At 47.3% G+C, this 17,598-nt stretch overlaps 1 protein-coding gene across 2 annotated transcripts in view; it reads right to left on the bottom strand.

Annotated features, from left to right (window-relative positions):
* MAP3K13 (mitogen-activated protein kinase kinase kinase 13) overlaps positions 1-17,598 on the bottom strand; it is a 68,467-nt gene that overhangs the window by 11,602 nt on the left and 39,267 nt on the right. For both annotated transcript variants that reach the window (XM_082287708.1, XM_082287707.1), the window contains exons 4-7: positions 9,438-10,012; positions 2,989-3,172; positions 2,627-2,818; positions 1,613-1,771 (exon numbers count right to left, since the gene is read on the bottom strand). In XM_082287708.1, coding sequence (XP_082143834.1) covers positions 1,613-1,771; positions 2,627-2,818; positions 2,989-3,172; positions 9,438-9,939 — 1,037 coding nt within the window. In that variant the 5' untranslated portion in view covers positions 9,940-10,012. The remainder of the gene's footprint in view (positions 1-1,612; positions 1,772-2,626; positions 2,819-2,988; positions 3,173-9,437; positions 10,013-17,598) is intronic.

Raw genomic sequence — 17,598 nt, 5'->3', positions numbered from 1 at the left:
AGAAAAAAACCAAGCAGAATTTGAATATTTTTCACTTCAAAATCCTTTTTCGTGGGCTGCACGAAAGCAGGGATCCAGAAGGTTGGACAAACTAGCAGGGAAAGCTCATCTGGTTTCATCTTTGTTATGCCTAAGAACTGACAAAGGATTTTCAAGACTCCTGATAAGATTATAGATTTATTTTTCTGCATGCTGTTGAAGATGAGCAAGAGCAGACATACAAGCAGCTCAGGAACTGCTCTCATTTGTTGGCAGCATTCACGAACATCATTTTTATTTATCTTGAGGGAAGAATGGATGGCAAGGGGGAGTCTGAGCAATCACCACTGTTGTGAACTCCAGAGAAACTGGCACCAAAGAGCAACATCTCCAAGTCACTGAGGGAAGGAGTAAAGGTTTTATTGGCCAGGAGGTTCTGTGAAATATCCCTAACCATAAACCAAAGGTGGAAAGCCAGCACCACTCATCCTCACAATCCCGTGACTCAAAGGGAGGGGCTCAGCAGACAAATGCTGGGTGTGTTCTCTTTCCAGAACAACCCAAGTGTTCCTCTCAGAGGAGCCGGCTGTGCTGGGGCCTGGACATCCAAAATAAACACGCAGGACACTGTGGCCACAAGAGCAGCTGCACACCACGGGTTACACCACCTTCCCTGCAGGAAATCTTGCCCTTCAGGCCAAGCCCAGGCCTGAGCTAGAACTCCAGCAGCAGCTCCTGCCTGACTCCACTGCCCTCTGAACCACCCGTGGCTTTGCCTGGCAGCTCCCTGCCCTGCCAGGGAAGGGACAGCATATGAAGCTGAAAAACCACAGGAAGCAAAATCCCTCCTGGCTGTAAAGCAGGGAGAAGGGCATTTGTCCTGGCTGCTGACATTTAATATGCAGAAATAATGAGGCAGAAACAGAGATACAGTTCCCTTGAGGGCTCTGAAACCTGTGGAGAGGCTTCCCAAAGGAACTCCAAGGCTGAGCCCTCTCAAGCATTTTTAATAGCACAGAGACTGAACCGTTCCTTGTGTTCCTTTCGACACAGAGCACGTTCCACATGGATGGAAACAGGTTCAAAAACTCTTACAACCTATCCTGGTTTCCTCCCTCTTGGATCCAGAACTGGATTCACTGGGCTGTAATCCTGGGGCTGCACATACAACAGCCAGCCTGGCGTGCAGGAAGCACAAGGGGGTGGGGAGCAGAGCAGGGGCCTCCCCACAGCTCCAGCATGGCCCTGGAGAGGGCTGGAAGCGATGGAAAACCACCCTGGCTGTGGAGGCTGCTGAGGGGCCCTGAGCACAGCACTGGGAGAAAGCTCCAGGCCAAATAACGACACAGGGAAGAACCTCTGCATTTGCTTCCTGCAAGACACACACTGTCTGATCCGAGCCTCAGCTGGAACCTGCAGGGCAGCACACAGCCAGCACACAGCCAGCACACCTGTGTCCCTTCCCTCTCCATCAGAGCCCACCAAAGCTCAGGGCACCAGGCAGGAGGAGAAAGGAACAGCGCGCCACAGAGCAACCCATGCTCAGGCACAGGATGAGGAAAGCACATGGGAAGTGCTGGGAAACCAAGTGACTGAGCAGGAGGTGAAAGACTTGACCATGAACACGACTCACCAGATGTCCACCTTCTCGGAGACGGGCTCGTTCCGTATCACCTCCGGGGCCATCCACGCCACCGTCCCCGCAAAGGACATTTTGGTACTTTTATCGCTGAGCTCTTTAGACGTACCAAAATCTGAAATCTTTACTGCATCTGTGTGTGTAACCAAAACACTGGAGAAGGGGGAAAAAAAAAAAAAAAGAAATCAGCACATTTTGTGATTTTTCTTGTACCACAACAGCCACTGGAGTAAATCCCTTCTTAATCAACACCACCAGGCGATGAGGCCGCGCTGCTCACAAGTGCAGTACAAAAGAAAAGATTTTGTATTTTCCCCAATAAAAGCTCTCACTCTCTTTTGGGTGGTTGTGTTTTGTGCCTCAAATGCATTTCTGAATGCTACGAGTCAAAAATCAATCTCAATAAAACTGCAAATTAACAAGTAACTGAGGATTCAGAGGCAAAGCTGTACCTTAAACTGTGCTGTAAATCATCTAAAAGCATTATCTTAATGCACTGTCACAGGCTAAAGAAGCGATAAACATCTAGAGAGTAAGAGTACAGAGAAGCCAGAACATTTTAGTCAGAAAGCAACAGAGAAATAAGGAAGACACATTCCAGAAAACCAGGGAAATAACAGGAGAATAAGAAGGAAAAATAAAAAGGGAGGAAGCAACAGAATAACTCACTTTCCAAGAAGACCAGGTATCATCAAATCATTAAATATTTCCTGACTGCAATTTATCTTGGAAGATACAGATAAAATTTCCACTCTTGTAAAGTGCCAACAAGTTGCAATAGTTTCACTCTCATTAGTTTTGAGTCAACATGGGGGAAAAAACAGTAGGGCCTTTTGACCAAAGTTTAAACTATTCCTCAAGAAAAGGAAAAAATAGACAGCCCCAGCTGGGGGATGTTTAACCATCTGAGACTCACTCTGATGACCTGAAGAACCACAACAGGGGGATGTTTAACTTTGGCGACTTGAGGAACCCAAACTAAGGGATGTTTAAGCAGCTGAGACTCACTTTGGTGACTTGAGGTCTCGATGGATGATTTTGTGGAGGTGCAGGTAGTTCATGCCACTGGCAATCCCCGTGGACCAGTCCACCAGCAGCCGCGGGGTGACCTTCCTGCCAGCCCGCAGGACCTCGTAGAGCTGCCCGTGGGCACAGTACTCCATGATGATGCAGTAGCACGGGGCCTGGGTGCAAACCCCCCTGTCAAAGAGAACACACAGTGAGGAGCAGCAGACAGACAACTGGACAGGAAGGGTGACCACCACTTTGTCCCAGACACAGCTTAGCTCCTGGATTGTAAAGACCTTCCCGGAGACCTTGAGCAAACAGCTGTTGCCTGGACAGAGTTCCTGACAAGGGTCACAACCTACTTGAAGGCGATGATGTTGGGATGCTTGAGCTTCCGCAGGTGCTTGATGTCCGTCTCGTTCTGATCCCTCACTTTCTTGATGGCCACCTCCTCCGCCCGGAATTTGCCCAGGAAGACGGCGCCCTGTGCCCCGCTGCCCAGCCACTGCAGCTCCGAGATCTCCTCGAACGGCACCTCCCACGTGTCTGGGCACAGGTGAGAAACGGGATAATGGAAAAGGTCAAGACCATGGAAACTGTCAGACCCCACCAGGGCAGCACCTGCCACCTCCCGCACCACAGGGTGGGCTCTCCTGGAGGGAGCAGGTGACATTTCCATCTTCTCCTGGCACAGCTGAGGCACACACCACACGTGCTCAGCCCCAACAACCCTTCCAGCCATCCCAGCCACCTCCAGCCTGCTCATTTCCATCCTTCCAGCTGCTTTTTCAGAGCTCACCACCCTGCTAACCACTTGGGTGAGCCACTCCAGCTTGGCAGGCAGCAATTTACCATACCAGGGATCTGGATTGGCAATTTTCAGACCCTCTTCCCTGACACTGAAAAAAGTGCATGACTCCATTGAAAAGCACAGATTAGAAGAAACATTTAACATTCACAAGTGATATAAAAAATATTGAGGGTCTTTTTCACTCCCTGAAATAAACAAAAATAGGAAATAAAAGTCAGAGGTGGCAGGCTGTAAAACACAGAGCAGCAACCACCAAGATAGCCAACACAAAGCACATCAACCAACAGCAGCAGACACAGAAATAGGTCTCTCCCACACCAACACTGTGTATATCAATGTCAAACAGGAAAAACAACCTTAAGCAATTCCTTCTCTTCAGTATCCACACACATTTGTAGGGATAATGCTGGAGTGCTCCAGTGGCACTGTATAAACTGCTTCAAGAGAGCTGCACCCATCTGAACAGAAACCTTTGTTTCCTGTCAGTCACCTTGAAATTACCTTAAATCTCACAAACAGCAGGATAAAAGGCAGGCAATTGTTTATTTACTGTAATTCAATAAAGATCTAAGTTTGGAGGATAAATTATTTAGCAGCAAACCCAACAAGTAACCCACTGATTTCTGAAATAAAAGGGAGCCACACCTGTACAGATCCCTGTTTCAGAAGACTACAAAGGTGCGTCCTTGTCTCATCCAGATTCCAAGCCCTTGGGATGTTCCCAGGGCTGCAGCTGGGATTATGCCAAAGTGTCCATTCTAGATACCATCATCACTGAAGGGAAACTTGTCTATCCTAACTGTCTGTGGGCAGATCCCAGTTGGAAGCTGTCCCTGGGATCCTCCCTGCGACAGGCAGGCAGTGGCTGCTGTCTCCTGCCGAGCGAGCGCTCCCCAGGCACGGCCATGGAAAAGCAGCTCCCCCCGGAGCCAGACCCCAGCGCTCCTTCTGCTCACTGAACTAGAAACAAAAACACTGCTCATCCACAGCAGAAATTCCCTCTGCCTTGGCAGGGCAGAGTTCAACCCCCAGCACATGTTCCTTCCCAGACACAAGGCTGTTTTCCATACTCATGGATCCGCTCACAGCTCTGAACGTAAACTGGGATTTAAGTCTTTGGGCATTTAAACACTGAAAGATTTTAAATAAAGAAAATAATTAGATAATTAATAAAATTACTTCATTCATTCATAATTAAATCAAAAAGATCTGTATTTCTATTTAATTCACAAATGCATCACTTCTGAAAGGAGGTGGCACATACAGGTGATTTTTGTGTGTGTTGATGAACACTTTTTATACTTGGCAACATAGAAACTATTCTGTTGTACTGAAATAGCTGTTTCTTTCACAGAGTCACAGAATAGACTGGCGTGGAAGGATCTTAAAGCTCATCCAGTCCCACCCCCTGCCACGGGCAGGGACACCTTCCACTAGCCCAGGTTGCTCCAAGCCCCGTCCAACCTGGCCTTGGACACTTCCAGGGATCCAGGGGCAGCCACAGCTTCTCTGGGCACCCTGTGCCAGGGCCTGCCCTCCCTCACAGGGAACAATTTCTCCCCAATATCGCATCTATCCCTGCCCTCTGGCAGTGGGAAGCTGTTCCCCCTTGTCCACAGTCTCTTTCCATCTTTACCTGTGGGAAGTCTATCTTTCCTGTACAGGGCACAGAACACTGACATTCATTTCCATGAAGCATCTACAGTTTGTGAGCAGTAATGGATAACTGTATCACCTTGGAACCCTAGTTTGCTCTTAATATTCCCTATCAGGTAATATTACCTTCCCCTAATATTCCCTCTGCAATGGCAAAGGCTGAGAGAGGCTGTAAACAAAGTAAGCAAAAGTTCACGAGGTTCCTCCTGCAAAGTCATTTCGTGTTTATTTGGGAACACAGATCCTCTCCCATATCCCGTTTGCATCCTGATTGTCAGGGGCACAATTCAGGAGAGAGGTTTCAATGTAGTGACAGTGAAATATCCCACAGCTTTGGGAATATCAAGAAGAACAAAGAGCCAAACCATAGGCAACATACAGTGCAGTAGTCAGACTCTTCTGGGCCTAAAGAAGCCAGTGGGATACTTCCCCTAAATAAATTAAAGTGTAATAGCAGCAGGAATTGCGCAAGAACTTGCGTTTCTGAGGTGATTAAGAACCATTTGAGTAGAATGATGGGAATCTATTTCCCATGGGGAAGAAACGCAGGAGCAGCCTGAGCTGTTGAGCCAATCTATTTGGAGGGAGTTTTTCCCAGCACTGGCTGCTCTCCAGCACTGGCACTGTGACAAGAAGCATCTCAGGTTTACACAAACCCCCCCAACACAAGCACCCTCCGACAGGCACCTTGCTCTCCAGGTCCACACAAAAACTCTCACAATGACAGTAAACACACAACTCGTGAAAGGGAAGGTGAAAGCAGCTCCTGGAGACAGCTTCTTAATCCAAAGGAAATGGCTGGTATGTCTAATGAGTCTCTAGGAAACACAAACAAGTCTTGCTTTAAAGTGTTGGAGTCCCCACAATCCCAATTAAATAACTGGTAGATGCAAATTAAAGAACTGAGTGTGTCCCCCTGAAAGCACTCACCAACAGCCTTTAGAAATCAGGGTAAACAACTGGGAAAACATAGGAGGGAGGGATTTTATGGGTCAAACCCCCAGTAGTTAAACCTCTAATAATCAGCTGGCACTGAACAATACAGAAGCAAACATTCCCTGCAGGAATGACTCCTCACCAAGCAGCGATTGGCATCACTTGGTCAACCAGCACAGAGCTTGTGGCAGCTCCCAGCTGACCAATGCTCTGCCCAGCCCCTGATCTGCAGGGAAGCACAGGGACACCCCTCTTGGTGACCATTTGGGTGTCAGGAAGGACACTCAATCAGTAGCTTCAACAAGAAGATAATGTAGAATCATGTAAAAGCTGTTCTTATCTTTTCCCTCTTTCACCAAGTCATGAGCCAAAGCTTCACAGGTAACAAGGGCTCAAGGACATGAAGCCTGTTTGTCTTTCACTACTTGCAACCACACCACCACCACCATGTCCCAAAGAACGGGCCTGCAGGACAGCCAAAGCAGGTGGGCAGGGATACCAGGGAGCAGCAAGAAGTACCACAAAGCACCTGCAGGCAACATTAAATGGTTTGGGTTGGAAGGGATCTTAAAGCCCATCCCCTTCCATGGGCAGGGACACCTTCCACTAGCCCAGGGTGCTCCAGCCTGGCTTTGGGCACTGCCAGGGATCCAGGGGCAGCCACAGCTTCTCTGGGCACTCTGTGCCAGCGCCTCCCCACCCTCTCAGGGAAGGATTTCATTCAAACATCTAATCTTAATCTCTCTTCTGTTAGTTTAAAACCATTCCCCCTTGCCCTATCACTACCTCCCCATGTAAAAAGTCACTCTCCTTCTTTTTTATAAGCCCCCTTTAAGTACTGGAAGGCCACATGGCTGCAGACCCGAACTGGACTCCTACCCCTGTTGTTGATTCAGCCCAGTGCAAAGGATTACTCCTGGATGAGGCTTTAAGTAGTTGTCTCGTGAAGAAGGGGGGGAAAAAAATCATCTCCACAGATCCATGGCACCAGCCCAAAGCTGTAAAGCAGCTCCCAGGGAAATGAAAAGCCACCACAATCCTCTCCCTGCTGCTGAAAGAGCCCCAGACATTTCCTCAGTCACACAGCACTTGCACAAACACAATCCATGCATCCTCTGTGCTCTTGCTAAAAGACAGCAAAAATAAAAATAATCACATACATCAGTTACTGAACTGCTGGCTTGTATGTAGCTGATGAAATGCACACAAAGATGATTTTCTGGTGGCAAGAAGCAAGAATGAGATCATCTGGAAAAGAGAACATGAATATTCTCACAAAATCCTCAAGTTTCAGCACAGAAGCAGTTTGAAAAGGTTTATCCTTGAGTAACAGAAGTGTAGTACTGCCATCAGGGTAACAAATGTCAACAGAGCTAGACAACTGAGCAGCTCCAGAAAAGAAATAATAATTTTTTTAAAATCTTCTTTTCACTCCCCTTTCTAACAGTGAAGACACTGAAAATGCAGCTCAACCACACAGGCTACATAAAGCTGATCTCAATTAATCCTCAGCCTTACCACATCTGTAGCCAGTTCAAATCTGCCTTTCTAGAAGGGCCTGATGCCAGCAAGAAGCTGCAGTGTGCCCCTGGATATGTGGCTCTGAACGTGCTCCCAACACAGAGAAGAGCAAGACACCCTGTGCACAGGAGGGAGCTCTGTGTGCACCCTCCAGCCCCAGCACTGCTCCCAGCTGCTCCTTTTCATTCGTCAGTGCTTCCATCTTTTAGTGTGGTGACTTCCCTACAAAAGCGAGTGTCCCCTGTGGGCCACCAAAGCACAGGCTGCCCTATGGTCTCCAGTGCACCTGCTGGCCCAGTTATATGGGAAATAGGATCTCTCTGTCTCACAGGCAGCTCTCCCAGAGCCACGGTCCGAGGTGACAGGGATGCACCAGCACGGGATGGCTCAGAGGCAGCAGTGGGGACAGGTGTGGGACACACAGGGAATTGCTGGGAGTGGCCACTGCCTCTCTGGCCTCTCCTTGGAAATGTGTAGCTTCACTTACAAACACTGAGCACCCAACCCAAAGCACTGTCACACACACACTGCCCAATGGCTGCTCTGAATGTCATCCGACTGCTCGGAACCTCCTTTTCCTTCCCAAGGGAGACTCGCCACCCAGACAGCCCCTTCCAAAACTGTCCACCCATTGTGCAATCACCCCAGCAGCCTTAATCCCCCAGGGAACTTTCTGTCACGTTTTTTATTTATAGTCTGAACCACATGTGACACACCGAGTTTACAACATGCAAACAAAACAGAACCAACTGTGCAAGAGAATTTCAAACCAAGCAAACCCTTGAACATAGGGCTGCTGCTCAGGAGGCACCTGGAATGCAGAAGTGCATTTCCTGCTTGCTTATGAACTGGAAATGACTGACTCCAGGAAGTTATTTCAAGGCAAATTCATCCAACATGTTATTTAACAGCTCTGTTCCCTCATATTAGGAGCTGTTCTCCATCCCTCTGGGGTTTAGATTTGAACCACTCAGACAGGTTTCTGACCTTTTATAATTTGTCAGTGCCAAAAAGCCATTTGATTACTACTGAGTGATGCTCAAAGGAGACTTTGCCCCATGGTACTGTGGTGGCCAGGCTGTTCCCATTTTCCATAAGCCTCAACCATTTCAGCTCCTTAATTCTAATGACAGCTTGTTCTTTTCCCATCTGCCACCTCCCTCCCCCTGTGCTAGAGGAGAAATCAGACACCAACAGCAGAGCATACTCTGCTCTTTAGCTTTCAGTACTCCCTAAAGATATATATAGAGAAAGATGTATAGATATATATGCAGTCAACTGGGACATCACTTTTTCCCAAGCTACAGATTTTATATATATTTATACTCACATGCACTTACACATTTACGCTTACACATCTAAATGAAAAAGGTATAAATATTAAAGAACATATTTCTGGAAAGACAAGTACTAAATGATATTTTAAAGAGGAAAATTACTCCTGAATAAAAAGAAATAAAAGTCATTTTAAAAGAGAAGCAATACTCCCGCTATGTGGTGGTCAACTGGGGACAGCCTTCACCTGCAGCTTCTGAAGTGCAAGTGCCTATGTGAGTATTTTCCATCTGGCATAAAAAACCTCCAGAAATTAACACAGGGATTGTACCAAGTACTTCAACACAATTCCTTCTGATCCCCACGCTCAGTTCAGGTTCAGGCCTTGTCACAATGGTCCAAGCCATGGGGCAGAGCGGGCAGTCGGTGCTGACTCCATCACGAGCTGCCTTTGCCACACATGACGGCTGTCGGCTCTACAGTGCAGGACTTATCCCTGGAAACCCGTGACAGGGCTGGGCGAGACAAAAACGGCCACGTGGAGAGCTGGGGAAGAGCCCTGGGCTCCTTCCCTCCTCTCAGCCCAAGGCAGTGCAGGTGGTTCCCTCTTACCTTGCTGCTGCAGTTTGTAGTCCGTGGAGTAGGCCTTGCCTATGATGTTCCACACGGGCCGCAGGCACCCGAAGAGCCCCTCGAGGAAGCCGCCGCTGCCGCTGCCCGTCCGGTTGAACTGGACCTTCACATCGTCAGCGGCGCCGTTCGTGTCCCCGTCCCCCGGGCTGCGGGTGCCCTGCGGCAGCCCCGGCTCGGGCTCGTCCTGCTCCCGCAGCTGCAGCACGCTGTTCTCGAAGTGGTCGCGGGCGTCCTCGCTGATGCTGGTCAGCACGGCCGCCGTGCCCGGGCTGCTCACGCCCTCCAGCAGCTCGGCCGGCAGCGAGCCCCGCTCCCGCACGTCCTCCAGCAGCTCGGGGGACGGGTGGCTCCCGGCAGCGGGGTGCTCGTCGGGGAACCTCCCCAAGTCTTTGTCCTCACAGAACGCTTTGCCCATGGAGTTGGGAGAGGAAGACAGGCTCAGGCGCTCCTGAGTGCTGGCCATAATGCCGTGAGGGTGCATCAAGGAGACGGCCCGAGGGGGTGCTCAGAGCATTTGTAGGACACAACTCACACGCGACACGTGGGCCCAGTACCTGAAACAAGAGGAAAAAGAACAACTTTCAATTTTTTATTTAAGTATTTTCACTACGTGCAGTTTCACTGAGGTGAGCTGATAATTAACTAGACTTTCCAGACAGCCGCTGATACTTGGTAAATAATTACTGCCCTAAAAGAAACAAATAAATGGTTCCAACAGAAACTCCACTCGGGCAATACTCCCGGTAACCTACTGCAGGAATTGCCCAGTAAACAAACACCACAATTTTAAATGAGAGCCTAAAGGTCAAAATCATGAAAGGTTCTTTGCAGAGAATTCCCACAGCATTATCAGACTGAAGCTGGCCCCAGCTCAGCTATGATTTGAGTCCCACCACTGTTCCTGGGCCTGGCTCAGCCCACAAACTCAGGATCCCTCTGCAAACCCTCGAGACAAGGTGTTAGAGAAACAAAGCCCGGTGATACAGGTACCTCGAGTCCACCAAGGGATGGTTTGTAGCTGCTCCCGCAGAGCCCAACCTAGTTATGACCATCCTGGGCCTTTGATTGACCCTCCATGTCCATTGTGGCAAGATATGTTCAATTCTCTAACCACACACATGTCATAAGCAAGTAAAACTCTGAGAGCTTCACAGAAGAGCAGACCCTCCTTGCTGATCTCCCACCACTGCTCTCCACCTCTTCCCTGCATGAGCTTTGGGGAGGGTGCACATTAAACAAGAGCTGGGATCCCTTTTAAGAAGTGCCCTTCTTTTTCCACAACCCGTGGTGGTGCTACCTTCCCACAGAGCCAGGCTGATGGCTGGGGGTCGTGCTGCCAGAGCTACCCACTGCAAAAACAGTTTTTTGGGATAGTCCCTTCTGAAACAAGAGGCTCTAACGCAACAGGCTCAGCCTGCAACATGGAACAAAGTCCAGTTTTAAATTCCACAAGAAGCTGAGAAGGGGGTAAAAAAACCAGCCTTAATAGAAAGTATTTTGTTAAAAAGTTAGATCAATTACAGTGGGTGCAAATTTCTGGGCTCTGCAAACAGCCACTGGAAGGGAGAAAGAGGTGGCCAGGTAGGACACAGCCAACGGCAAGGGAACAGCTCAGTGCTGTAACTCCTCAGGATGAGGTCACTGCAGAGAGGAGAGATAAGCCCTTCAGCCTGCAGGATGAAAAACTCCTGCCCTGGGCTTCAGGCCCTCTCCAGCAGCAAACAGGAACAGCCAGGAACCTGGATTACCTTCCTGTATCCTGCCTGATCACATGGGCTTTCCATAAAAGCTTTATTTACGTTGTAAAATTTGTTCTTTAAAAGAAAGCAAAACAGCAAGTGAGGCAGAGGTTGCAGCACAGCCCAAACCAGTGCAGGAGCTGAATCTGACTCACAAAAGCTGGAAAGTTGGTTATTCCCGACCTGCCAGTGACCAGCATTACAGGGACCAATTCCCCAGGGTGGGAAGCTGCAGTGTGACCTCATAGTACAATTACTACTAGCAGCAGTTGTTATGTTATCGCAGATTTTGTTATTGATAAGAAAATGCTTCAGACCTGAACAGAATTTCATAAAAACACCCGGCCAAGCCCAACTCAGCGTTCCTGGGCACAGCCCCTGCTCATTACCCAAAGTCAGGGAGTGACAAGTGATTGTTTAAACAAGAGCAAAATGCAACCACTGCTCCTACAGAGAAATCTGGGTTTTGTAACACAGAGTATTAAGCAATGCAAATAACACATCAGCCAGGTGTCCTGCAAGAAACCCAAATGTAAAGGCCAGAGTTTGAGGCAACAGTGTCCCAAAATATCTCAAATTGAAGCCTTGGGAAGTGCATTAAGGATTAAATCAGACTTGGAGGATAAAATAACTTTGCTGCTATGTGACTCTCAAAAGTACACTACTACAGTGTAAGGTTTTGCTTTTACATTTCTATGCAGTTTTCTGTCTCTGGAATGTTTGATTGTGGAGGTTTAACAGGGAATGAACAGCTTTTCACTACACAGCTCAGCCAAGAACAAAGCCCCAGACTCAGAGATGTCAGGTCTGTTTTCCCAGATCAAATTGCCTTCTCCAACACTGAGATGTTCCAAATAAAAAAAGCCTTTAGGCACAGTGTCCTGCCACTTTACATGCCCTTGTATGTGCTTCATGGGGAGAGGAGGCATACAAAAGTTATGGAATTATTCTCAAACGGGCCTGATACAGCCTTATTTAGGGCCTTACATAAGCAGCCTGATTTTCAGAGGTGTAGCAAACTCATTGTTTGGAGAGCATGAAACAGCAGCACTTCTTTTAAAACAGCTTCCTATCAAGCCAGCTTGAAGCAAAGTGGTGCAGAAACCCTGGGAGGGGGAGAAGGTGGTTTCTGCCACACCACATCAGTGTTGACTTGCTGGGGAAATGAATTTTTTAAATTCTCTTCTATTGCAGTAAATTCTGTAATGTGCAACCTCTTGCCTTAGCAAAATGTGACTTAATCCAATGAAATTAGGTTGGTTTAGACCTCACCATCTCTTCAAACAAGGGAATAAGAGCATTTCCCAAGTTTTATTGTCATGCCTCCACTATTTTTTTAACCTTAGTACCAAAAGGCTGAGATTTTTCATGTCGAACTCTTCCCAATAAAAGGCAAAGAAAAACATTTTCTTGAAAATTTTAAGTTTCATTATATCCAGACTGCCATTCAGGATGTATTCATAAGGGCACGTAGTGACAGGACAAGGTGGAATAGCCTTCAGCTGAAGGAGGGCAGGTTTAGGTTAGATATTAGGAAGAAATTGTTCCCTGTGAGGGTGGGCAGGCCCTGGCACAGGGTGCCCAGGGAAGCTGGGGCTGCCCCTGGATCCCTGGCAGTGTCCAAGGCCAGGTTGGACGGGGCTTGGAGCATCCTGGGACAGTGAAAGGTATCCCTGCCCGTGGCAGGGGTGGCACTGGGTGATTTTTAAAGTCCCTTCCAACCCAAACCAGCCTGGGATCCCATGTCTATGATCTGCATGTGCATCTTTAGCTTTTCCAGGGAAAGGCGTAGCCAAGGGCTGTGCTATTTCTACCCTAGTGATGCTCCTGCTGCAGCAGCCTCCCAGTCAAAAGCTGGAAGCTCCATGTGTGGGAGGACTGTGCATATTTAAGAGACTGAGATTTCACCAAGTGCTGCTGCACACACAGACTTGAAGGCAGACCCTCGGATTTGAACTGTTTTGATGAGTTCATGCACTCTGCACTAACAAATTTCTCTTCTGTCTGGAAGGGGATTCGAGGCTCGGTGTAATTTTGTACAATCACAACTTCTTGTAAATGACTCCATTTCCATGCAAAGTATTTTTTTCCAGGCAAAATCCTACCACCCCCAGACGAAAGGAGCATGAAATGCACCTCTTCTGGGAAGAGTGAGGCTGCACCTCAACATGTCAGAGAGCCCAAAATGCAGTTTAAAACTATACAAAAGTGAGAGTTTACCTGAATCACCAAGTGGGTGCATCAGTTACCAAGGCACGCTCTCACCTTGCCTGATATTGTGTCTGTCCCTGGAAACAGCCATCCAGGAAGTGTCCTCACACTCCCCCGGAGCCACCAAAGCACGTGGCTGCCTATACAAGTTCAATATTTACAAGAGTGTCAACACAATGGTCAGGTCTGCAGACACAGCTGAGTTAACCCAATGCCTTGCGTGGACCATTACTGAAGTTCCTCCTTTAAAGTTTCTCCTTTAAAGAGCTGTGCTAAAAATTGAGTGGCAAATCAGACACAGCATTCCAGACACAGCACACAAACCAAACCAAAAGTCCGTGTGCTGGAAAGGTGGTGTAAGCACAGAGGCCACCACTCAATCTCCCAACAGCCCAAAACTCCAGGAACACTAAGGTCGCCTCCTTGAACGCCATTTCTGTCTTAGCCAGGGAAGCATAATCTCTGCTTGCACTTCCAACATGCAGAGGGAATAAAAGCAACTGTCTGATCCATGTTTAGGGGCTGAAACAGAGCTGCTGGCAGAAATTATCCCCCTGGTACATGGAACTACCACGGACAGAGGAGATTCCTGTCCAGATCCCTACTTACAGCCAAGCCCTGGAGTCTCCTTGCTTTTTCCTGGTACTCAGTGTCATTTCCTCCTGGCTACAGTGGGCACAACAAGGTAACTACACATTCCCTCACTGATAACACAACTGGAATTTATGCGTGTATCATCTCAACTAGTGGCTGGTGACAGTGCTTTAAAAATGTTCTAAAATCTAACAAAACCACTAAAAGCCTGTCTATAGAGCACAGCCATCACGTTCTCCTGCCCCTTGGGACTCTCTCTCAAACTCTACAGGGAATTTTTACAACAGGTTGATGCACAGTCCTCTCCCATCTGTGTACAACTTCAGCACAGGAACGAGTGAGAGCTGCTGAAATGGCAAGTCCCAGAGCTTTGGTTGTCACTTCTGACCTTCGGGGTTTGAACCATGTGGTTTTACTATGCAGGATTTCATCACTTTCTTTTCCTGGTCTCCAGATGAGGAAAATATTACATGAGTGGATAAGATACTCCTCTTCTGCCACACTTTTTACATTACTCGGAACACAGGCTTGTGTTTTGCATGGCTGCTTTGTAAACAAAAAGTAAAAGCAGATATATTTATAGGGAATGAGTTACACATCACCAAAAGGCAAACTCCTTGTTTCAGGAGGGTTGAATTTTTTTTTAAGTTACATTATTACATTAATTAATTACATTACATTTTTATAAGTTACATTATCTGTTTCGTTAGGCTGTAAAAATAGAAACCACACTATGAAGCTTACCCACATTAACTTGGTATAACCCAGCCCAGGAGATGGGCAAACCTTTAAGCCAAGTATGGAGTAGCCCAAGGCAAAAGCTTGGGTGTTTTCAAGGCATCAATCTCCTTCTCAAGACACACTGCTCCTTCAAGGAAGCACATCTCTTCCCATCTCATACCACATGAATGCCCAGCCACAACCCAGCCTTATCTTTAAATATTGCAATTATATTGCCAAAACACAATAAATTTCTCATGAAGCAGTTGAAAATTCTTCATCTGACCCAGATGAGATTTTCCATCCCTGCAACAGCTCTGTTTATATTTCTGCATATAAACATTTTTCCACAACAAACAGCACGTTTACCTGGGAAAGTGAACTCTTGTAACACTGGCTTTTTTGTGCTGTACACTGCTCCTTCAGGTTGTCAGACAAACACTACACTACACTGCGCCTCCTGCAGAATCCTGACTGGAACACATACTTTTACTTCCTCTCTCCAATAAATACTTGGATGCCATCTCAACATAAGGAGACTTTCTTTTGGAGACACCGTAATCCTCACCTGAATGATGTGGTAGCAACTGCTTAGGGCTCACAACTATCATCCTCATCCTCATTTTAAAATGTTAAGAGAATATTTTAACATAGCCATGGGCATTAAGCACATGAGAGCACAGACATGTAACTATGTTGTATGCAGTCTGTGTTACCACAACAAAGCTTGACTTCATGATGATTTAATTTAGTCTTTATTCAGTATATTCCATCTATCCCCAAAAAGGGATGCATCATTTTTGGAACAGTGATTTTAGTTGTGATATCCTTTTGTCTGTGGCTGTACCAGTGAGAAAGAGAACACTGTCTAGCTCTGTGGCCTGAACCCTTTCTGACAATGACAAAAATAGCACCGTGTACCAGCCAAGAAATACCCATAAAGGCTAAATTCTGGCTCTGTGCAAAGCCAGCTGCAGGTTTGCTTGGTACCTTGCACATCCCAAGTAAGCCTGGCTGAGGAGAAAGAAGTGGCCCCTAGGCTGCAGCAATGGGGTGAAGCCACACCAGCTCAGGAGGTTCATCCATCCCCTTTCCTGCTGCAGCGCCAAGGGAAGGGTGCACAGGCAGCCAGAGCTCCCCCAGCAGCGCCAGCAGCTCACAGCACACCACGCACTGGTCCTGTGCAAATGTGCCAAGGAATGGTTTTAACCAGAACACTTTGGCAAACACTCTGCTGTGGCAGGGAGCTTTGTAGCTTAACTCTGCTGTAGAAGGTAACACCAGCTGCTCTTCACTCTGCACATCTTTAACTCCTTTCTTTCTTCGAACAGCCAGTTGTTCACTGCTGCAGCGACACCTGAACCTATTATCACCTTAATTCCAGCTGTGAGTTTAAAAACTATCCCACCCTCCACTCCAACATCTTTTCTCAAGTCTAACAATTCTGATTTGACCTTCTCACTCACCATATGAAACCTGCTCTGAGTCTTTGATCACCTTAGAGTTATAGAACATAGAATCACAGGATAGTTTGGGTAGGAAAAACCTTAAGATTCATGGGCAGGGACACCTTCCACTAACCCAGTTTGCTCCAAGCCCCATCCAACCTGCCCTTGAACACTTCCAGGGATAGGGCAGCTTTTCTGGGTAGCTGAGGAAGTCAGACCACAGCCAGGATTCCCAAAAAGGACAGAATGCCACAGAAATGCACAAAGGCACAATGATCATTTTGGTTCTTCAGGATCCTGAGCTAACTTCCATGGGTCTCTTACAACCTAAGATCTCATTCTTGAGCAGGAAAAGCCTAATTCCAACAGGATGTTAAAACTGAATTGTTCTTAATCAACACTAAATTGAACTGATATTTTATCACCCAAGTTCACTAGAGCCTTCCAGTACTCCCTGCAGGTGGCCTCCATAGTTATCACCCTCAACACCTTCCTTGTGCAGTCTTCACAGCCTAAACAGAATATTCCTAAACTATCTGGATAAGGGAAGAAAAGGTGGGAAGAGTATGAGTAATGCCATCTCCAAAGCAGAGAAAAATGCTTCAGCATTACCATCCTTTTATCCCTACTCTTATTCCATATCATTTAACCAGTGATCTGTCTGCCAGCCTGGTGCCTCTGTGATTTAATAGCTGCTTAGTCTCTTTAAGAGTCTCTGGTAAGTATTCCTGCCAAAATCCCAACAGATTGTATCAACCAGATCCCCTTTCCTAGCATGCTCTTGTCTCCTACAAAGATATTTAATAGATTTCCAAGGCAGACTTCACCTTAAAAGAACTGGTGACTCTTATCCCCACACGCAATGTGTGCATCTGCCCTGGCTCTCAGCACAGGAATGAATTTCTACCTCCAACACCATGAGACAAATGTTTCACCAGAACCTCCTTCAGCATAAGGTCACAAAATTGGGGGGGGGGGGGGGGGGGATGGTGAAGCAGTGCTAGATTTGGAAACAGAAATCAAGCACCCACTTCTTTTATTTTATCAAAAGGAACAAAAAAAAAAAAAAAAGGCAATAAAAATTCATCTTGGTGAAGAAGAGAGACAAAGAGCCCATCCAGCCTCCTGTGGTGCAGGGAGACCTCTCTCCAGTGGCAGGGAGAGCACGTCCTGCTTCACCTGGCAGCCCTGCCAAGCGCCGGCTGGGAAATAAGCACCTTACGTAACGGCGTATTTTCAGCACTACACACAGAAATGCTGCCTCTACCCTGCAGAAGGTATTTTTGGATCTGCTAAAATGCTACTGTGTTCTTCCAGGGCTTTGCATTCTTCTGCTCAGAAATTGCATAATCTGATGCCATAGGAAATAAGTGGTGTTGCATAATGACTCTCGTATTGGCTGCAGGGACCGGAGACTGCACGTTCCTG

This window comes from Coloeus monedula (genome assembly GCF_965178545.1).
Source record: "Coloeus monedula genome assembly, chromosome: 10".
In the NCBI taxonomy this organism is placed as follows: Eukaryota; Metazoa; Chordata; class Aves; order Passeriformes; family Corvidae; genus Coloeus; species Coloeus monedula.
Note: the sequence above shows the minus strand (reverse complement) of the source record. Positions and strands in the feature narration are given on the sequence as shown.